This window comes from Somniosus microcephalus, chromosome 4 (genome assembly GCF_052327205.1).
Source record: "Somniosus microcephalus isolate GS21.2 chromosome 4, FLI_Smic_1.0, whole genome shotgun sequence".
NCBI lineage: Eukaryota > Metazoa > Chordata > Chondrichthyes > Squaliformes > Somniosidae > Somniosus > Somniosus microcephalus.
Genome location: NC_140990.1, coordinates 236,886,505 through 236,909,458, shown reverse-complemented (window position 1 = coordinate 236,909,458; position 22,954 = coordinate 236,886,505). Strand labels below are relative to the sequence as shown.

The following is a 22,954-nucleotide window of genomic DNA, read 5'->3' as shown; positions in this document are numbered from 1 at the left end:
GTGGTAGATTTTAAGGAACATCTTAAAGGAGGAAAGAGTGGTAGCGAGGCGGACAGATTTAGGCAGGGTATTCCAGAGCTTAGGGCCTAGGCAACAGAAGGCACGGCCACCGATGGTTGAGCGATTATAATCAGGGATGCTCAAGAGGGCAGAATTAGTGGAGCGCAGATATCTCGGGGGCGGTGGGTGGGGTGGTGGCTGTGGGGCTGAAGGAGATTACAGAGATAGGGAGGGGGCGAGGCCATGGAGGGATTTGAAAATAAGGATGAGAATTTTGAAATCGAGGCATTGCTTAACTGAAAGCCAATGTAGGTCAGCGCGCGCAGGGGTGATGGGTGAATGGGACTTGGTGCGAGTTAGGACACGGGCAGCCGAGTTTGTTGGGTAGAATGTGGGAGGTCAACCAGGAGTGCGTTGGAATAGTCAAGTCTAGAAGTAACAAAGGCATGGATGAGGGTTTCAGCAGCGGATGAGCTGAGGTAAGGGCGGAGACGGGCGATGTTACAGAGGTGGAAATAGGAAGTCTTAGTTATGCCATGGATATGTGGTCGGAAGCTCATTTCAGGGTCAAATATGACACCAAGGTCTTGAACAGTATGGTTCAGCTTCAGACAGATGTTAGGGAGAGGGATGGAGTCGGTGGCTAAGGAATGGACTTTGTGGCAAGGACCGAAAACAATGGCTTCGGTCTTCCCAATATTTAATTTGGAGAAAATTTCTGCTCATCCAGAACTGGATGTCGGACAAGCAGTCTGACAATTTAGAGACCGTGGAGGGGTTGAGAGAAGTGGTGGTGAGGTAGAGCTGGGTGTCATCGGCGTACATGTGGAAACTGATGTTGTGTTTTCGGATGATGTCGCCAAGGGGCAACATGTAGATGAGAAAGAGGACGGGGCCAAGGATAGATCCTTGGGGGACACCAGAGGTAACGATGCGGGAACGGGAAGAGAAGGCGTTGCAGGTGATTCTCTGGCTATGATTAGATAGATAAGAATGGAACAAGGTGAGTGCAGCCCCACCCAGCTGGACGACGGTGGGGAGGCATTGGAGAAGGATGGAGTGGTCAACCGTGTCAAAGGCTGCAGACTTAGTCACACAGGATGTCACTTGTGACTTTGATGAGAGCCGTTTCAGTACTGTGGCAAGAGTGGAAAGCTGATTGCAGGGATTCAAACATGGAATTGTAGGAAAGATGGGCACGAATTTGGGAGGCGACAACACGTTCAAGGACTTTGGAGAGGAAAGGGAGGTTGGAGATGGGGCGGTAGTTTGCAAGGACGGAGGGGTCAAAGGTTGTTTTTTTAAGGAGAGGGGTGATGACTGCAGATTTGAGGGAGAGGGGGACAGTACCTGAGGATAGAGAACCATTAATAATGGGAGCCAGAAAAGGAAGTTGGGTGGTCAGCAGTTTGGTGGGAATAGGGTCGAGGAAGCAGGAAGTGGGCCTCATGGATAAGATGAGCGCGGAGAGGTCATGAGGGGAGATCAGAGAGAAACTGGAGAAAGATGTGAGTTCAGGGCTGGGGCAGTGGGGAACCTTGGAGGAAGTTTGGCCCGGTGGGCTAGGCGAAGGAAAGGAAGTGGCAGAGGCAGCTGAATGGATGGTCTCAATCTTAGAGACAAAGTCCATGAGCTCCTCACACTTGTCGAAGGTGAGGGTGGAGGAGACAGGAGAGGGGTTTAAGAAGACTGTTAACAGTAGCGAATAGGAGCCGGGGTTTATCTTTGCATTCCAGAATGATCCTGGAATAGTGAGCAATTTTGACAGACGAGAGCAGGACCCGACAATGCTTTATGTGGTCCAGCCAGATCTGGCGGTGAATGGCTAAACCAGTTGGCCGCCATATCCATTCAAGACTGCGTCCCTTGGACTTAAGGGAGCGAAGATGAGAGCCGTACCAGGGGGAACGGCCAGGGTGAGAGAGAGTGTGATTGATTTAATAGCGACTAGAGCATCAAAGGTGGTGGTGAGGGTGTGGTTGAGCAGATCGTTAGCTGCAGAAATGTCATGGTGAATGGAGGGCCAAAGGCTGGACAGTTGGCATTTCATAAGTGCAGTTGTAAGAGAGTTGGGAGAGAGTTTTTTCTAGGGGCGGACACAGAAGGAAGTCGGGTTGGGGGGTGGTGGAAGGGGGATGTGAGTGGAGAGCAATACGAGGAAGTGGCAACAAATTTGAAGGGACCACGCACTAAAAAAAATTGGGGGGTGCATTTGCTGTTAAGTATGGGCAACTGCATCAGATGTAAATTGTCCAGCACCTGATAGCAAAACAATTTCTGATAACTAAATAATTAAAACAGTGTGAACTCCAGTTAATGTACACCACCTTGTTTCCATCCTTTGGTTTAGGTTACAGCTTCTAACAGTTTCTTATGTCTCCCCACAGTAGCTATACTGGTTGGTCCAGGAATGCGCAGTCACTTGGGTCATGGGCGTTGGGGTAAGTTTCCATGTTTTGGTTATGGTAATTTTAAAAATAGAGTTAAAACATTCAAATACTTAACTGTCAGTCAACAGCCAGCTAATGATTGAAGCTGGGAACTTAGTACCATAGTGCTTCAAAATCACAATGGAAACAGGCCAAGCTCACCGTTATCCTAAAGGAAGTGATTTTTTTAAATTAACAATAATACAGGTACATTTAAATTAATTTCTGCATTCAAAAATCTGATACTTGAATGAAATATGTGTTCCATGATGTGCAGTAATTTTGGCCAGCAAAAAGGTTGCAAGTAGCCATTGTATTTTAAAGTATGGTGACTGCGCAACACTGAATAAATTGAGATATGGGGGAAACTTTGTACATGTATTTTCTATAAACCAAAACCTTGGAGTATTCTGAATTATGATCCTGTGCTGTGGAGAAACCCAGTTTGTAGTACTGATCCAGGTGAGATCCTTTGGAAGTGGTTAACTGCACAACACTTATCTTTTATTTTCTGGGGAAGGCTCAATATTTTTCAACACATGAATAAAGTCTAATGGAATGTTGGCCTTTATCTCGAGGGGGCTGGAATACAAAGGGGAGGAAGTTCTGCTTCAGTTGTACAGAGCCTTGGTCAGACCCCATCAGGAGCACTGCATTCAGTTTTGGGCAGCTCGCCTTGGGAAGGATATATTGATCTTAGAGGGGGTACAGCACTGATTCACCAGAATGATACTGGAGCTAAAGGGTTAAACTATGAATACAATTTGCTTAAATGTTGCTTATATTTTCTTGGGTTTAAAAGGTTGAGAGGTGATCTAATCAAGGTGTTTAAAATGATTAAGAGATTTGATAGGGTAGATACAGAGAAACTATTTCCTCTGGTGGAGGAATCCGGACAAAGGGACACAATCATAAGATTAGAGCGAGGCCATTTAGGAGTGAATTAAGGAAGCATTTTTTCACACAAAGGGTAGTGGAAATCTGGAACTCTCTTCCCCAAAAGCCTGTGGATGCTGAGGGTCAATTGAAATTTTCAAGCCTGAGATCAATAGATTTTTGTTGGGTAAGGGTATCAAGGGATATGGATCAAAGGCGGATAAATGGAGTTGAGGTACAGATCAGCCATGATCTGATAATATGGCGCAACAGGCTCAAGGGGCTGAATGGCTCACTCCTGTTCCTAAGTTCCCATGTAACTCTGCTTGCAAAGGAGTGATGGGCAAAGTGTCATGAAGAATAACCTGTTGAAAACATTCCTTTGTTTTACCCTTATGACATTTTACTAGACCAACATCTTTTACTGTTCACTTCTTTTTCTTTCCCAGATTTCTTCCTCAAACCTCTGTAGAATTAACGTCCGAAGACTTTGCAAACCAAGTATTAAAAGGAAAGGACCACTGGGTGATTGATTTCTATGCACCTTGGTGTGGCCCTTGCCAGAACTTTGCTCCAGAGTTTGAACTTCTAGCTAAGGTAAATCTCTCATAATAGAAATTTAGAAAGGTGCGTTTCTTCTTGCTTAACATTTTTGCAAAACAGTATCACTACTGGTAAAGCTTTGGGTCTTTCTATGCCATTCTTTTGATAAAATGAGGGAGGTATGCTGCAGAGATGTCTCTGGTTTACATCTGCAGCATGCTTCCCTCATTTTATCAAAAGAATGGTGTATAAAGACCCAAAGCTTTACCAGTAGTAATAGTGTTTTGCAAAAACATTAAGCAGGAGGAAATATCACCTTTCTTTCCCCAAAACTCTTTTGAGTCTTTGTATGAATCTGAAAATTGTGTTGAGTATTATAACCTGGAATTGCTTTTACATTCGGCCTGTGAGCACTTGGGTTTCCCTCCGTAGATTGCAATCCATTATATAAAACAAGCTCAGCTTCCAGGAGCCAACAACATTATAGACCATTGAAAATTAGTTTATAATTCTGGGTATAGCTTTTATGCAGAAACTGTCACTCCAAGTGTAAAAACAAAGGTTACTGTCCCAAAATAGGATGCAGCGATATCCACAATTATAAAAGCATCTTCCGAGCTGTTTATCCACCCATCATTAATTTCTGCAGTTCACACCAACTACATATGGGGAGGTGTTGTTGAAGTAAAAATTACTGCAATACAAACTTTCAAATAAAATTTTTTGTTGGAAATTTCACACATGTGACAATAACTAAAGTATTGGCCAGCAGTAATTCTTTTTGCTTGTAATTAAACTGTGTGTGTTGCATACACTCTTCACTTCCTCACAGCTGGACTGCATTTGTGCATTTTTTCCAGTCCAATCAATTGCCTCTTTTTCCCATTTGCCCTGAGGGGAATTTTGTAAACACTACTAAAAATGTAATTAGTGAGCAAGCCAGAGTATTGGTTGCTGCCGGGAATAAATCTCACACTTCCTAAATTGCAATTATGAGCACTCAACTTTTTATTAAAGGTGAATTTTGATTATCCATGAATGTTCAATGTATCTATGTCTTATAATACATTGGTATTTTGTGTGCAAGTAAACTATTCATAAAATTCATAAAATATCTGCTATATATAGGAGTGAGCTGACTCTTAAATTGAGTGTCCAGTGATACTTTAACAATACAATAGCGACAATTACAAATAAGTATACTCAAGATATATAGAGTGCAGGGTTTCTTTTGGAACTTGTGTAAAAATTTTTTTTTTACCATTTGCCTAATTACACAGCCAGCTTTGTTAGTGCTAGAAATAAAGGAAATGATTGTAGACTGTACATTTAATAATACAATTGTCATTTTTTTAACAGTCATTCAAAGGCACAGTAAAAGCAGGAAAGATGGATTGTCAGAGTAACCCACACACTTGTCAAACTGCTGGCATCAGAGCATACCCTACAGTTAAATTCTATCCATTCCAAGGAGAAAAGAAGGTAAACAATTGGGCCAATTCTTGCTGGAGCGGGGCATCACAAGGCGCATGCCATTAGTTAGACTTTTTTCCGTACCTGTCAGCTCAAACTTTTTGCGCCATAACTGCTGGAAGTGCGAGCCGATAACTGGGTGGCAAGGGCAACGAGGCATCTGGGATGTTAGTGAATGGTGGGACCAACAGAGTATCTCCTTAACCAATGAGATTTAAGGATTGAGAAAGAAACAGCGGAAGGAGCTCAAATCAGGCACAGAAAGAGGGAGAGAAATGTTGGATTAAGACAGAGAAAATAAACCAAAGGAAAAGTAAGAAAAAAAATTAAATTTGACATTTTTATAATCTCTTAACAACAATTTGCCGGAATAAGATTGAACAGCTTAATTGTTTCCCTTTCTGAGCCAGAGAGGTTGATTGGCATTAACAATTATCACATCGTTAATATGGTACATGCACTGTTAAATTAACATGTGGCTCCACAGAAATGCCAAGCAATGACTATCTCCAACAAGAGAGAGTCTAACCACCGCTGCTTGACAATCAACGGCATTACCATTGCTGAATCCCCCACCATCAACATCCTTGGGGGTCACCATTGACCAGAAACTTAACTGCACCAGTCACATAAATACTGTGGCTGCAAGAGCAGGTCAGAGGCTGGGTATTCTGCGGTGATTGTCTCACCTCCTGACTCTCCAAAACCTTTCTACCATCTACAAGGCACAAATCAGGAGTGTGATGGAATACTCTCCACTTGCCTGGATGAGTGCAGCTCCAACAACACTCAAGAAGCTCGACACCATCCAGGACAAAGCAGCCCGCTTGATTGGCACCCCATCCACCACCTTAAACATTCACTCCCTCCACCACCGGCGCACTGTGGCTGTAGTGTGTACCATCTACAAGATGCACTACAGCTGGGTCAAAATCCTGGAACTCCCTCCCTAACAGCACTGTGGGAGTACCTTCACCACACGGATTGCAGCAGTTCAAGAAGGTGGCTCACCACCACCTTCTCAAGGGCAATTAGGGATGGGCAATAAATGCTGGCCTTACCAGAGACGCCACATCCCAGGAACTAATTTTTTTTTTAAATTCCATCCCTAACTTTATGTGCTGAGTTTAATGGGCAATTAATGTGCTAATCCAGCAAGTTGTTAAAAATAATGGGGAGGCTAAGGGCGAGATGATGTTTGTGTGAAGCAAATGGCAGAGCAGGGTAAATCAACCAGAAAGTTCTGAAGATTCACAACTTGCGGCTTATCTCTTACTCTCCTGCACTTACTGGTCGATTTGCGTGTTAAACGTGGCGTGCGTTGTTAACGCATGTTATTTTTCCAAGACGATCCAGCCTATTAATGCGAATATATTAAAAATCCAGAATATTTTCATTCATAGTTTTGCGTTATTTCTCAATACCTGACCTTGTCAAAACCCCAAACTAGATGGGGAAAGATAGCTCACTCAGTATTACATTGAGCCTATTTACCTTTTCCTTCCCGGTACCTCCTACACTATTGCACACGCAAAGGAACATAAATGACTTATTCATAGACCTCTAAATGCTTCACTTGAGCCAGAAGGGGTAGGTATACAGCGGCATCTGGTTTTAACTTATTTTATTTAAAAAAACATAAAAATTGCCTACCTCCTTCTTCCATGTGGGCAAATGCCGAGCCTCCGAGTGCTTCCCCATTGTGGCTTGATGATCATGGGAATTTGCATTGTGAGAAATTACAGCAAGAATGTCTCTTCTGTCATTGCATGTCATGGTGCTTACAAGCACCACCTTGTCATCTATTTTCAACTCTCAGCTTTCTCACGAATAGATTGTTTTACTTAGCAAAATATATAATGTTTTTCCTTTACAGAAAAATGCCGCAGGAGAATATATAAACAGCAGAGAGGCCAAAGTGATATCGCAGCTGCTGAGAAAGCGGTTAGAGGAGCTTCAACCAAAGTTAGAAAACATATTTTCAGCTAAAAAGGTAATTATGGTATTTCCTGTATTTTTAAATAATGCAGATTAGTTTGGAACGTCATGCAACAACTGCACAGTATTTTAAATTCTTTAGAGTGGAGAAACCTTTCTATGGACGTTCTATTAGAGTGAAGCTCTCCATTGTTTGCCAATAATGCAGATTTCCTCTTTCATTAATTTTTAAAAATAATTGATAAAATAAACCCACACCAAATTGTGGTGAGATATTCAAATTTAAAAATATTTGATTTTATAATGCTGTCTTTGGTCACTTATCTACATTGATATTTACAATAGAAACCAGTTTTGATTGGATCCCTGTTGTATGTAATGGATTCGGATCTGCAAACAAATGTAGCTTGTTCTAAACAGGTATATCTGTGTGTTTGTATGTGTGAGTGTGTGTACTGTAAAGTGATCAGTACACAGAAACTTGTATATAACCAACAACATTTGGAATGAAAATAGGCCATTCAGCCCATTGACTGATTTATTCTATCAAGCCATGTACCATTTAGACTTTCATGAAGTGAATTGAATTGTTCAAGCTAGATGGGAATCACATTTTTATATTTGGTCAACTAACATGTACAATGTAAAAAAATAACTGAATTAGACCATATAAGGGTATTGCATAGGTTGTGGAAAAGTGGTGCATCCTTGACGCCAGGGCATAATGTTGACATTTTTTCAGTATTGTTTTCTCTTGCCATAAATTAGTGCACCTATTGTTATTTGCTTGAAGTTGTAAATGTTAATGAAATCAGTTTAAACAAAAGATTAGTTCTATAAACTAAAGAGTGCAACTCTAAAGAGGATGCATGAACAGAGAGACCTAGGGGTATATGTGCACAAATCGTTGAAGGTGGCAGGGCAGGTTGAGAAAGTGGTTAAAAAAAGCATACGGGTTCCTGGGCTTTTTTAAATAGAGGCATAGAGTACAAAAGCAAGGAAGTTATGATGAACCTTTATAAAAGACTGGCCACAACTGGAGTATTATGTCCAATTCTGAGCACTGCACATTAGGAATGATGTGAAGGCTTTAGAGACGGTGTAGAAAAGATTTACAAGAATGGTTCCAGGGAGGAGAGACTTCAGTTATGTGGATAGACTGGAGAAGCTGGGGTTGCTCTCCTTAGAGCAGAGAAGATTGAGAGGAGATTTGATAGAGGTGTTCAAAATCATGAGGGGGTCTAGACAGAGTAGATAAAAAACTGTTCCCATTGGCGGAAGGATCGAGAACCAAAGGACACAGATTTAAGGTGATTGTGTAACCGGTTTCTGCAGTGGCCAGTTTCCTATAAGCCCTGCCGCAATCGCCAATTATTGTAAGTGGTTTCGCCTCGCTCGTAGCGAGCATGCAAACCCCCTTACTACAAGTTCTGGATGATGGGAATTACTGAGGACAAATTGGAACACGGACAGTGTTTTCGGGCTCACCCGTACAGTGTTTATTAAGGTTGACAAAACCACTCCACTCGCATACAGCACGAGCGGTGTGAACACAACAGTACAGTTTAAAACAGTACAACCCTGACTTGTCCAACAAGCCCCTGCCGTGCTGACTTACCACGATCTAAAAACACCCTCCTGTGAACTAAACTTATCACCGGACCCTTCCAACGCTAAACCCCCTCTGGTTTGGTAGGAACATACAGGCATCCCCTCACAGCTAAGTGATCTTGTGGGTGTGCAGGCTTGGCAATGCTCACCTAGATTGCCCATGATCTTGCTTGTAGCTTCCTCCCCGTACGTCTCAACTACCTGGTTCTGTACCAGCCTTGCAGCATTCGAGTCCCAGTCTGAGTCGAAGTCCGTCTCAGTTGGAAGAGCAAGGCTCAGCTCCTCTTGATGTTCCGTTGTGGGGAGGGCAGAGAGAGAGAGCTATCCAAAACAGCTCTCTGATATACCCCTCCAATACACAGACCACTGTCTGTGGTTTTAATGGACACATGGCCTCAAGGAAATGGTTTCCAGGCCTCCTCCCAGGTTTAGATGGTTTAGATCTCGTTTTGATCTCCCAGCCGATTTAACTTAACGAGCTCATCTCCTTCAGAAACAATGGCCCCAATTTTCCCCGAGCCTTCAGGCGGGCGGGGGCTGAAAATCGCAGAAATAGGGAGTCGCGACCTCCCCGCCCCGCCCGACTTTCGCCCCCGTGTTTTAGCACGACCCGAATCAGTCCCGCCCGCAGCAGGCGGGAATGGCCGGCGCAAGCCTAATGCCCAATAATTGGCATGTTTAATCCTATTTTCGGGGTCCCTTGGAATTTTCAGCCTTTCCCCACGTAAAACACGCCTGGTGGGAACACCGCTGATTAAACCTGGCGTGAACAATGTTGGCTTGCTTGCTTTCAGCTGCAGGTCAATCAGGACTGAAGAGATTTAATCAGCCAGCATTTGTAGGCTGCAGGACCTTGTTGCTGAAGGCTTGGGGCAACTTGTTGAAGGCTTAGGCACAGCTGTGGAAGGTTGGAGCCTCGCACACTTCTCCAGTGTGAGCTCCTGGGAAGCCCCTCTCACCACCCTCACTCAGCGCCTCCTCAACGGAAGCATCTGGCAGAAGCATGGGAGGCCTTCTGTTCCTTCCCTTCCTGGCATTAGAGGATCTCCAACAGCAGAGGAGGCTGGAGCAACTACAGCAGCAGCTCCAGCAACAGCAGCAGCACCAGCAGGAGCGACAGGCTGCGGCTCAGCCACCTGAGGCAGCGCAGGCCAGAAGGGGCCAGCGCATGGAAGGCCGTCGGTGCAGGAGATACCCCCCAAACAGGGTCTACAGACACAGGGTGAGCTACCTCAACATGACTGAGCAGCAGTGCCAGAGGCGGCTCCGACTTTCGCGAGAGGTTGTGACTGACATCTGCGCAATGCTCCAGCAAGACCTGGAGCCCAGAGCACCAGGTCGACACTCCTTACCAGTGGCCATCAAAGTCACCACCGCACTCAACTTTTATGCCTCAGGCTCCTTCCAGGGATCAGCAGCAGACATCAGCGGCATCTCCCAGGCGGCTGCACACACTTGCATCACGCAGGTAACCTTTGCCCTCGCGCACAATCACATCCATTTCACCAGGGATGGCGCAAGTGTGAGGGCGCGAGCGCTTGGATTAGCTCAGCTGGCAGACTTTCCAAGGGTCATAGAGTCATAGAGTCATAGAGTAATACAGCACAGATAGAGGCCCTTCGGCCCATCGTGTCCATGCCGGCCATCAAGCCCTGTCTAATCTAATCCCATATTCCAGCATTTGGCCCGTAGCCTTGTATGCTATGGCATTTCAAATGCTCATCCAAATGCTTCTTAAATGTTGTGAGGGTTTCTGCCTCCACAACCCTTTCAGGCAGTGAGTTCCAGACTCCAACCACCCTCTGGGTGAAAAAGTTCTTTCTCAAATCCCCTCTAAACCTCCCTCCCTTTACCTTGAATCTATGCCCCCTAGTTATTGACCCCTCTACTAAGGGGAAAAGCTCCTCAGCATCCATCCTATCTATGCCCCTCACAATTTTGTACACCTCAATCATGTCCCCCCTCAGCCTCCTCTGCTCCAAGGAAAACAAACCCAATCTGCCCAGTCTCTCTTCATAGCTGAAGCGCTCCAGCCCTGGTAACATCCTGGTGAACCTCCTCTGCACCCTCTCTAACGCGATCACATCTTTCCTGTAGTGTGGCGACCAGAACTGCACACAGTATTCCAGCTGTGGCCTAACCAGTGTTTTATACAGCTCCATCATAACCTCCTTGCTCTTATATTCTATGCCTCGGCTAATGAAGGCAAGTATCCCATATGCCTTTTTTACCACCTTATCCACCTGTTCCACCGCCTTCAGGGATCTGTGTACCTGCACACCCAGATCCCTCTGACCCTCCGTCTTGCCTAGGGTCTTACCATTCATTGTGTATTCCCTTGCCTTGTTAGACCCCCCCAAAGTGCATCACCTCGCACTTTTCCGGGTTAAATTCCATTTGCCACTGTTCCGCCCATCTGACCAACCCATCTATATCGTTCTGCAGACTGAGGCTACCCTCCTCGCTATTTACCACCCTACCAATTTTAGTATCATCCGCGAATTTACTGATCATACCCTTTACATTCATATCCAAGTCATTAATGTAGACCACAAACAGCAAGGGACCCAGCACCGATCCCTGTGGTACCCCACTGGCCACAGGTTTCCAATCACAAAAACAACCTTCGACCATCACCCTCTGCCTTCTGCCACTAAGCCAGTTTTGTATCCAATGTGCCAAGGCACCCTGGATTCCATGGGCTCTTACCTTCTTGACCAGTCTCCTGTGCGGGACTTTATCGAAGGCCTTACTGAAATCCATGTATACCACATCCACTGCGTTACCCTCATCCACACACCTAGTCACCCCCTCAAAAAATTCAATCAAATTAGTCAGACATGATCTTCCCTTGACAAAGCCATGTTGACTATCCCTGATTAATCCTTGCCTCTCCAAGTGGAGACAAATTTTGTCCCTCAGGATTTTTTCCAGTAATTTTCCTACCACTGATGTTAGGCTCACTGGCCTGTAGTTCCCCGGTTTTTCCCTACTACCCTTCTTGAATAATGGTACTACATTAGCGGTTCTCCAGTCCTCTGGCACATCCCCTGTGGCCAGAGAGGTCCTGAATATATGTGTTAGAGCCCCCGCAATCTCCTCCTTTGCCTCACACAGCAGCCTGGGGTACATTTCATCGGGGCCTGGGGATTTATCCATTTTTAGGCCAGCTAAAACCGCCAATACCTCCTCCCTCTCGATGTTAATATGTTCGAGCATATCACAGTCCCCCCGCCCTATTTCTATGTCTACATCGTCCTTCTCCATAGTGAAAACAGATGCAAAAAATTCATTTAGAACCCCTCCTACATCTTCCGGCTCCACACACAGATTGCCACTTTTGTCCCTAATGGGCCCTATTTTTTCCCTAGTTATCCTTTTACCCTTAATATACTTATAAAACATCTTCGGATTTTCCTTTATTTTGCTCGCCAGTGTTATTTCATGGCCCCTCCTTGATCTCCTAATTTCTTTTTTAAGTATCCCCCTGCACTTTTTGTACTCCTCTAGGGCTTCCTCCGTCTTTAGCCTTTTGTATCTACCAAAAGCCCTCCTTTTTTTCCTAATCCATTCCCGTATATCCCCTGACATCCACGGTTCCCTGTGGTTTTTGGAACCACTCTTGACCTTTATGGGAACATGTTGCCCTTGTATGATCTCAATCTCCCTTCTGAAAGCCTCCCATTGCTCCGATGCGGATTTTCCTACAAGTAGCTGATCCCAGTCCATTTTGGCCAGATCCTGCCTTATCCTATTAAAATCAGCCTTCCCCCAATTTAGAACCTTTATTTCCGGCCCATCCCTGTCCTTTTCCATGACCACCTTAAATCTTACCATATTATGGTCACTATCACCAAAGTGCTCACCTACTAGCACTTTTTCCACTTGGCCGGCCACATTCCCTAGAATTAGGTCCAGTACCGCCCCCTCTCTTGTAGGACTTTCTACATGCTGGCTCAAAAAGCTCTCCTGGATGCACTTTAAGAATTCTACACCCTCTGAGCCTTTCACACTTTGACTATCCCAGTTAATATTGGGGAAGTTGAAATCCCCCATTATTATTACCCTATTATTTGCACATTTCTCTGAGATTTGCCTACATATCTGTTCCTCTATCTCCCCCTGACTGTTTGGAGGCCTATAGTACACTCCCAGCAAAGTGCTTGCCCCCTTTTTGTTTTTAAGCTCCACCCATATGGCCTCATTAGAGGACCCAGCTAATATATCATCCCTCCTTACTGCAGTAATTGACTCCTTAATTAATATTGCGACACCCCCTCCTCTTATACCTCCCCCTCTGTCTCGCCTGAAGATTCTGTACCCCGGAATATTGAGCTGCCAGTCTTGCCCCTCCCTCAACCATGTCTCAGTGATAGCAACAATATCATACTCCCATGTGTTTATCAACACCTTCAGTTCATCCACCTTATTTGCAAGGCTCCTTGCATTAAAATGGGCGTCATTGACTGCACACATGTGGCCCTTAGGGCACCCCACCGCAATCCAGGAGTTTGTCAACCGCAAGGGCTTCCACTCCCTCAACGTTCAGCTGGTGTGTGACCACAAGAAGGTGATTTTGCATGTTTGTGCCAAGTACCCTGGCAGCTGCCATGACTCCTTCATACTGCGCCAGTCTACTGTGCCTCCGCTATTCAGTCCGCCAAACGAACTTCAAGGATGGCTACTTGGAGACAAGGGATATCCCCTGCGCTCTTGGCTAATGACGCCGTTGAGGAGACCAGCCAGCGAAGCTGAGGAGCGCTACAACTCCAGCCACATTACCACCAGATGCATTATCGAGCAAACCATCGGATTGCTGAAGATGCGCTTCAGATGCCTCGATAGATCAGGTGGAGCCCTACAGTACTCATCAGCCAGGGTCTCCAAAATCGTCGTGGTATGCTGTGTGCTTCACAACATGGCACAGCGTCGTGGCTTGCCGATTCCGCAGGAGCAAGAGGCTCCTCACAGAGCCGTCTTGGATGATGCTGAGGAGGAGGAGGAGGATGGAAACGAGCATCCTGCAGAGGCCCGCCAACCAGCGGCACCAGTGCGCGAGAACCTTGCTGGGCGGAATACAAGGAACGCACTCATCCTGGGCAGATTTGCATAACCTGGTACATCAAACACTGCAGCCTCACTGCTTCTTAACTGACCATGGACCGTGGTCCATGCCTGCACCTTCCTACCTATTTGACCAGCTTGCTGACATCTGCAAGTTATCCTAAGGATGTGATATCCCCGTTCGCCAAATGACAGACGCCATAACTACAGCAGTTGCCACCAGATTTTTAATGTACAGGAAACTGATGGCATTAAAACTATTTACAAGACTTTTCACCCAAGTGACTACCCTTGTGATTAGTGGTGCTTTATTTTTCTCTTATGCGTGCTCCTACGTAGTGGTACCCCTGTGGCTTCCGCAGATGTGGAGGCCCCTTGCTCACTTTCCTGCTGCGCCTGTCTCGACATCTTTGGTGGGCGTCCTCTGGGGTGGCGAGCCTGTGAGGGTTCGCCAGCAGTCTGCTGCTCCTGCAGCTGTGCAGGGCTTGAGACTCCTATCTCACTAGGGTGTGGACTCCGGCGGGGCTCTGACCGAGGGCTCTGAAGTGGCATGGAAGTGTGAGCGCGTGGAGAGGAGCCCCCACTTCCTTGAGGTGTGCCAACAACCTCCCTCTCATGGGTCAGCTCCCCCTCAGCACCTGCAAGTGGCTGGAGAGCACCTTGCTGCACATCAGGGGGGCCATGGGGACCCGTATCTGCACTGGAAGTCCTGCTCAGAGGGACTTCCATGTAGGTCTGGTTTCGGTGCTCAATAGATGCCCATTGCTCCTCGAGAGATGTCATTCTATTCAGAGCACTCACCATGTTTTCAATACCCTGGCGACTAAGCTCCTCCATGGCCGCAGCCCTCCTCTCCTCGGCCGCAGCCCTCCTCTCCTCGGCCGCAGCCCTCCTCTCCTCGAGGGTAGCCAGCCTTACCACGGAGGTAGCCATCCTTTCCGTGGTGATGCTTTCATGCGCCAATGACTCCAATAAGGCTCTGCTCATGCTCACCATGGACTCCTCCATTCGCTCCATACTCGCAGCGACCCTGGAGACAAAACCTGCCAGAGACTCCTGCATCTGTGCATGGAGATCCATCACCTCCTCTCTTGCGGATGGACCCAGAGGCATCGGGTCGACATGCAGCTGAGCTGAGCTGACAGAGGCCTGCGCCCTCCGACGAGGACTCTCCACTGCTGTCCCTGTCTCCACAATCTGCTGATGCTCACTTGTGAGCTGTGAAACACCAGGTGACAACACTACTCTATGTCCCGAAGGTCCCACCGAGGTGTGAGTGTCTGCGCTGGTGCTGGGTGCGCTTACTTCTGCTGACGCTGCGCCCTCAGAGGCTGGAGCTTCCTCTGAGGAGTCTGGCTCCAAAGCCTCTTCCTCCTCGGCAGTGGCGACGGGGGCTCTAGATGGTCCTGTGGGGGAGTAAAGGAAAGAGTTAGAGATGTGATCCCAAGGCTACTTGCACATTGGATTTGGCAGATGCTCATAAGTCCAAATGATGTGGCTTCAGAAACATATCAGCAACTCATGCTATGTCAATGAGAGAGATGGGGAAACTATTCTGTCACCAGCTTGCGGGCTTGCTCCTGTCTCTCCTGCCCCAGCTTCCACAGGCACGTCAGCCCCAGCAATCTCCATCACAGCTTCCTCCCAGGGGCTCAGCTGGGCGATTGAGGGGGATCCTCCTCCAGTCCTCGCATGCTCTCTCCTATTGTGAGCTCTCTTCTCCTGCAATGAGGGAGACAAGTGGAGTATGAGTGAGAGTGCAGGAGTGAGTGTAGAGATTGCATAGCATAGATACTTAGAAGGAGACAAAGATGGTGTGAGGCTGCAAGACCAAGGGCCCTCCCTGTATGTTGTCAGTTGTGTTCCAAGCATCAGAGTGAGAGGCAGTGTGAGGGCTGCATGGTGGAATAGTTATGTGAATGTGAGCATAGAGAGATAGGAAATGGGTACGGGTGCATGGATGTGACTGTGAAGTGGGATGTGGAGGAAGAGATTGCTGAAGCTGAGTGCTGTTGGGGAAAGGCAATGGGGATCAGGTTGAGGGTGATGGAAACTTCATACTTACTTTTCTTGTACGGTGAAGGTCATGGAAGCGCTTCCTACACTGTAGCCAGGTCCGTCGGGTGACTCCCAGAGAGTTGACCTCTGCAGCCACCTCCATCCAGGCAGCCCTGGTCTCTCTGGGAGGCCTCTTCCTCCCTGAGCTAGGGAAGAGGATCTCCCTGTGGGCCCTTACCCCATCCACCAATGTCTGGAGTGACGTCTCGTCGAATTTGGCGGCGGTTCGACCTCTGCCGCTGGCAGCAGCTGGTGCAGCCTCCTCTGCCATTCTGCAAGATTGGTTGGGAAGCCTGCAGAGGTTGAGAAGCTTGCTGGACACTTTAAAAGCACCACGAATGATGACATCATACTGTGGGGCTTTCTGACTGGAAATGGACAATTAGCAAGGCTGCCCACACGCTGGAAATAAATTGGCCACTTGAGTGAAAATTGCGTGCAGCTGGCTGACCCATTTAGATTCGGGTCGGAACCCGACTTTCAGGGAACCCGACAATTCCCCGCACCTTCGGGAAAATCGGGGCCAATGAGTCGCCAGCCTCATTATTCATGACTTGGGAGTGGGCCTCTCGGGCCATTGTTCCCAAGGACAGTCCATTACCATACAAATGCAACCTGGTTACGTCAGCCACCTTCAGCTGGAGTGTTTTTCCACAGCTTTCCCCCCCCCCCCCCCCCCCCAAACAGCCTGTCTAGTTTTTAATAAGTGTATATGTTCATAATCTAAAAATTCATGGAGTCTGCGCCGACTGCTACAATTGGCAGAAGATCCAAAAGTGACATGAGGAAAATCTTTTTTACACAGCGAGTGGTTGTGATCCAAAATGCACTGCCTGAAAGGGTGGTGGAGGCAGATTCAATAATGGCTTTCCAAAGGGAATTGGCTAAGTACCTGAAGGAAAACAATTGCAGGGCTACGGGGACAAGGCAGGCAAGTGGGACTAGCTGAATTGTTCTTGCAAGACAGCCAGCACGGGCTCGACGGGCCAAATGGCCTCCTACTGTGCTGTAACAATTCTATGATTAAAGATTGTACCCCACAGGATTTAATACTGCTTATTTCCTGCCTCCCTCCAATTACTACCTCTTCCTCTCATGAAGGTAGTGACTTGTAAAGGATTTCAATCCCATTTGCCCCAGAGTCCTCCAGTACCTTGCCCAAGTGGCCATTCTTCAGGTGTGGGTCCATGAGTCTTGTACAATGTTTAATCATGGGAGGAATCAAAACGGAGCGATATCCTGTCTTTACCCAACATCCACACCTGTGTATGTTCCAGCAGGGCTAACTAGCCAGTGATGAAGAGTGACAATCCTTGGGATTTCATATTTTCGTTGCTCCCTATCCTGGAGATGCTGATGTTTGATTGCTGCCTTGGGGTGTGATTAGTTCACTTAACACAGACTAGAGATCGAACAACAACTTGCATGTATATTGCGCCTTTTAATGTGGAAAAATGCCTCAAGCACTACAGAGGCATTTTTTTAAAATGCTGCAGGAACCTGAGACTTTCCTGGTCGATTGGCTCAATGTCACTGATCCATCAAGAGAACCCTGTTTGATACAATCCATAGGACATATTACAATGATCATTCCCATTGTGAGCACCAGAAATGAAATGGTCTTGACAATGAAGGGAGGTGGTTGTTGTCCAGCAGTACCCACATTGGTTCATAATCAGTTGTCTCTGTACTTAAATTACAATAAGACTCTGGTTTCTGAGAAGGAAGGTCATTGACAGTCAGATAAGTTCCAGCTGCTTCTGGTAGAGAACAAATCTCTCTTTGTGACATGAATGCTAACGTGACTGATATTAGAAGTACCTGTTTACATTGCAGCAAGGGTGATCAACCCAGTGTGAATTTTCCAAGCAGGAGATTACTCGATTCCCAGTTCCACCTTCCTGTGAAACAGAGAAAATCTTTCTGAAAAGTGGACCGACCAGACATTAGTTCTATTGAGTACACAAGCTCAGTTCTTTTTTTTTATTATTTGTTCTCCAGATATGGGAAAGCCAATACCTAGTTACCTTGAGAAAGTAGTGGTGGGGCCTTCATGAAGCGCTGATGATCGTGCTCCCACAATGGTGTTAGTGAATTCCAGAAGTTTGATCCAGCAACTATGAATGAATGTGTCCAAGTTAGGATGGTGTGTGACTTGGAGGTGATGATATTTGTTGCACTGAGATTTCTTTTGTAGACATTTTCAAGTAAGTTCTTCCTCTTTTGGATTCAGAGAAAGATTGGTAAATCACCTGTTCAGTAGTCCAGATGTTTCAATGTTGTCAAGAGCAAGAGACGGACAAAACTGAGATCAAAATGGCTACAATTTTGAGTTGGCCATTTCTAAAACCGAATAATTCCAGTAGATTTTTTTTGGGTTCAGCTGTCACCAGTTCTGAGTGAAAACCAATAGTGTTTGATTGTCAGTAATCTACAATTTCTGAAGCTGACAGGTTAACCCAAAACTAAAGTGAGCCCAAGAGATCTTTCAGCTTATATTTTAAGATATTTAACATATACTCACTCCTCTATTGAAGGGTATGCACTCCGTTTTTTTATTGCATTTGATGTATAAATGTTCAGCCATTAGATAATGTTGCTTTCGTTGTATTGGTTATAATTCTTCTTTCCTATTTTAGGATGAACTGTAAAATTGATGCACATTGCTTTCCAGAAGTGGCAATGTCAACTAGAAATCTGCAATAACAACATCGGCAACCAAAATCAAAAAACCATTACAATACTGAAATATATGAAGCAAATAATAGATTTTTAACAACAAACTGTATTCCATTTTGGTCATGGAATTTGAGATGAAACTCATTCTGTAAACTAGGTTATCCACCCTTAAATAAAATGAAATGAACAACTGCAGAATGATATGCACAAAAAAATCATCTTTGGCAAGCTCGTGAAGGGTTCCTTAACACTCCATATTTTGGCACATTTTATTATTTTAAGATTTTATGTACATTAGTATTTTTTACATCTTATTGGCCTGCTATCCCAAATTAAAATATTTCTGAACTGTCTGTTTTGAATATTTAGTATTTCCAGTAATGAGGAGCATTGCTCCATTCAGTTAACACGGTAGTGAATTGGTAAATTGGAACTTCTCCCTACCAGCTGTCTCTGCTGTAATTTGTTTTGCTGACTGTAGCAAGTTGAAGTGATCACTGGTAATCTTATGCACTGATATAAATTATGTGGAAAAGACTGCTTTGTATGCAAAGGAACTTTGACTTGTGCATAAATTCCAAAACAAGAAGTATGGGGTCTGATTTACAAAAGAAAATGATCTGGGATGTCCTACATACGTATCTTTCATTCTTTGGATTGGAGAGTACCAGATTTTTCAGCTTTTGGTAGACTATTTTAATAAAATAGTTGGGAGTTTTGAGTATTGCACATTAGTGTAGAATTTTGCTGGTGCTGGTGAAACCCAATTAAATTTGTACCAGTTTCAGATGTGTACTGTAGGTTTTGTTGAATTATATTCAGTATAAACACTCCTTATAAATTGAATAACCAATACATTTGTATCTGTGGCTATTTCCAATAAATTCTAAGTATATTTTTGTTGCAATGTACCATCTGTATATATACTCTATTTAATCTGGCCCAAGGTTTGACAATTGAAAGGCAGCTCATGCATAATATTGTATAATAATGAATTTTTAAATTGCAAGTCTACTGCAGTATTGGGCATTCTGACATGGTTTTAAAAACGTGTAATGGAAGAGGACAGTTATTCTTCAATTGAACCCTTATTTCTTGCTGTGCAGGAAAATCTATCGATGAAATGCTCTTGGTTTATGTGGTAGCTTGAATTTTGTAATGTTATCCATGAAAAAATGTAGATTTTAGGGCTGTGGCACTCTTTAAAATGAGGTGTTGTCAATCTTTGGAAATTTGATGCGTTTCACTAACAAACTGCTAAAGCAATTCAAAAAATAAACCAGCGTGTTTCTTTTAATGTATTGCAGCTCTCCTTCAGGAAATAGTCACTGATATTTTGTATTGGACAAACACTGACCAGAATGAATTTTTAACTGTTTTGTGAATTATATTTAAGTGTTCAGTGCAATTTTTGTCTTACTTTCTGGGTCTTGTTTAGTTGACGTGCTGAATAAGTATATATTTTTTTCCCCCAATTGAACGTTTCACACATGCCTTAAATCATTTCAGCATAGGTTTACTTGGCCCTAGCAACACTCAAATAGAATTATCCTAAATTTTAATTTTTTATACTTTAGATGTCTTTGTATCATGGTAGTGCTAAAAGAAAATAAATGTACAAAAAAACAAAAGAAAACTCCAATGAAAATTCTGCATTTTTTTCCCCCAAGAGGCTCTATTCATTTACACGCAAGTTCAGATCGAATAATACTAAAACAGTTAGGGTATTTTATGTAATTGTTGCATTTGCAATGGTTTCTATAATTGTTACAGTTTAATAAAATTGGAATATGGTTCATAAATGCTATTGATTCTTCCTCATTCAGTATTCCCCTTCACATACTACAAGACGACCACCGAGTTGCTAATAAGTAGAATCATTGGGGATTGCAGTCCCTGCAAGACAATTTTAGTGATAGTGGCCTTATGGCACTGAGTGGTTTCTGTACTAAAGAAATGTTTCTTCTATTTGGTGTGTTTATTTTCCCCCTGCTGCAGGCTTCTCGGCAATCACCTTGCTGTTGCTATGCTGTCAGAAGACCTGGGCCTAGAAATTCGGTGGTTTAGCGCTGACTGTTAAGGCCCGTTTAGAAGGAAAAATGGTGGCCGCCTCGCTTCCGGCAGGTCCTGCGTCAGCCGCCATTCTGGGCAGGTCGGCAGCACTGCCGATGCCGGCGCTCGCTGCAGATATTTAGATTAGGCAGATTGTGGCGGCAGTAGCAGAAAGGAGCCTCTAGCAGTGCTATTTAAAGGGATCATCATCAACAACTGCTTGTGAAGGCTTGGTCAGCTGCTCGTAATTAACACAGGCTGGTAAGTGTTGCGGCGCACAAAAATGGCAGATTGGGTGTCAGGTAAGCGTTGCACACTCACTGACATAACCATTGCATAATTTTCATAATCGCTAGCGAGCATGGACATCGGCTGCACTGCCGCCCAGCCAAAAATGGCGGCTGCCGCGGGACCTGCTGTCGGTGGGTGGAAATGCAGCCGCCATATTTATTGCCAAAACAGGCCTTAACGCCAGCGCAAACACTAAGAATTTCTAGGCCTTTGATTTTGCAATGTTTCTTTGACTTTGAATTTGTAAACTATTAAGACTCCAGCCCTGTATTCACAGGTTTTTAGGGTGGCTAATGGCCATGAATGATACAACAATGCCTGTATTGCGAGCACTATATGGTATGGTGCTGCTTAATTTATTTTTGGGCACCAAAAGCCACATCACACATGATTATCTAACAGGCTGCAAGGCCATCCTGCACAAAAGAATTCCAAAGGTTCCAGGAATCTAGATACAAAATGCCAGTATCCCAACCGAATCAATTAGTCCCTCAGTGCCATCACACCTGCTCTGGCTGGACATCCTTGGCACTTGCTGATAGAGGGACTTGAGCTATTGCCTTGGTGCTAGTGCTCCGTATTGTTGCAACTTGGTGCTGCCTGACTTTCAGCACAACGAACAGCTTTCTGTGTGGTAGTGCCCATGCCATCTGGCTTCATTAACATTTGCTTAAGCCACACATCATCAAGCCTGAATGCAAATTAAATTGATGCTTGAACCAAACTCTTTCCAGCTCCACTACCATTACAAACAGGACGCCCTCATCAAAGGCTAGTGCTAGAAAACAATCATCTGTTGGTACCAAAATAATGCTGGCCTTGATCAGCTATCTTCTGGGAAAGATTCGGCATTTGAGGGGAAAGAATCACAGAAACCCCACAGTGCAGATAGAGGCCATTTCGGCCCGATCCCCGTAACCCCTACACCAACACATATCCCACTCTATCCCCGTAACCCCACGTATTTAATCCCCCTAACACTAAGGGTCAATTTATCATAGCCAATCAACCTAACCCGCACATCTTTGGACTTTAGTACCTCCCCCCCTTTTTTTTTTAAGTGTCTGCTGGCTGATACCAAGTCTTATTGCAGGCTCCAGGAACACCTGATGCCTGACCGCTGCACTTTACCTGAAGACATCTCTAGCACTGTCTGGTACCAAGATCCAAATGAGCACATAAGTTAGAAGCTATACTAAAAAGTATCAAGGAAAATGAGACTTTGTCTCCGATATTTGCGGAGGTGAGGGAAGAGAGGGGCGGTCGTAGCGGCCCTGATCTATTTGATAATATTTCTGCTTGGTAGTTTATAGTCTAATTCATAAATGTTTGTCCTACCACCTTCTAAAGTCAAGGGGCTAGAAATGCGGCTCCATTGCGCCTGCCGTTTGTGCCCCCCCCCCCCCCCAAGAGGCGCTAACGGCTTATCGCCTGGGGGGGCGAAAAAAGCAGCTCCTGAGAAGCTCAGCGGGGCATTGCTGAGGCGCCAGCCGATAGCACCATGCCCCCGCTGGTAGTGCCTCGGGCCGCTGCCCCGCCGGTGATGACATCATCACTGTGCGCTGCAACCCCTTACCGCCCCGTGGCAGAAATTTGGCTGCACCCCGCAAGACTGCCACGGGCGATGTCGGCGCCAGCCTCGCGGGTCGTTAACCGGGCCGACCTCCGCTCGCAGGGCAGTATTTAAAGAGGAGGTGCAGCCATGACCCATGCCGCCATTTTCTTTTTTTGAGGTCGGCCCTCCATCGTGTGTCATTGCGTGGTCCTGGCCGCCATCGCCCATCCCAGCCCAGCACCTCGGCTTGGCGCCGGGCTGCGGCCACGGCACCGCACCGTCCTAGTGGTCATTGCAGGCCCTGCAGAGTGTGCAGTAGCCCTCCCCTTTAACTGAAAGGGAGGGGCGTTGAAACAAGGCAGCCTCCGCCAAGCGCAGCCTCCGA

General features: G+C 45.6%; 1 protein-coding gene across 3 annotated transcripts in view; it reads left to right on the top strand.

Moving 5' to 3' along the window:
- dnajc10 (DnaJ (Hsp40) homolog, subfamily C, member 10) overlaps positions 1-20,473 on the top strand; it is a 71,105-nt gene extending 50,632 nt beyond the window's left edge. For 2 of the 3 annotated variants that reach the window (XM_085985941.1, XM_085985942.1), the window contains exons 19-23: positions 2,388-2,441; positions 3,755-3,902; positions 5,208-5,330; positions 7,198-7,314; positions 18,632-20,473. In XM_085985941.1, the coding sequence (XP_085842067.1) occupies positions 2,388-2,441; positions 3,755-3,902; positions 5,208-5,330; positions 7,198-7,314; positions 18,632-18,643 (454 nt within the window). In that variant the 3' untranslated portion in view covers positions 18,644-20,473. The remainder of the gene's footprint in view (positions 1-2,387; positions 2,442-3,754; positions 3,903-5,207; positions 5,331-7,197; positions 7,315-18,631) is intronic. The other variant, XM_085985943.1, reaches the window with a different exon arrangement.
- Positions 20,474-22,954: the final 2,481 nt, after the last annotated feature.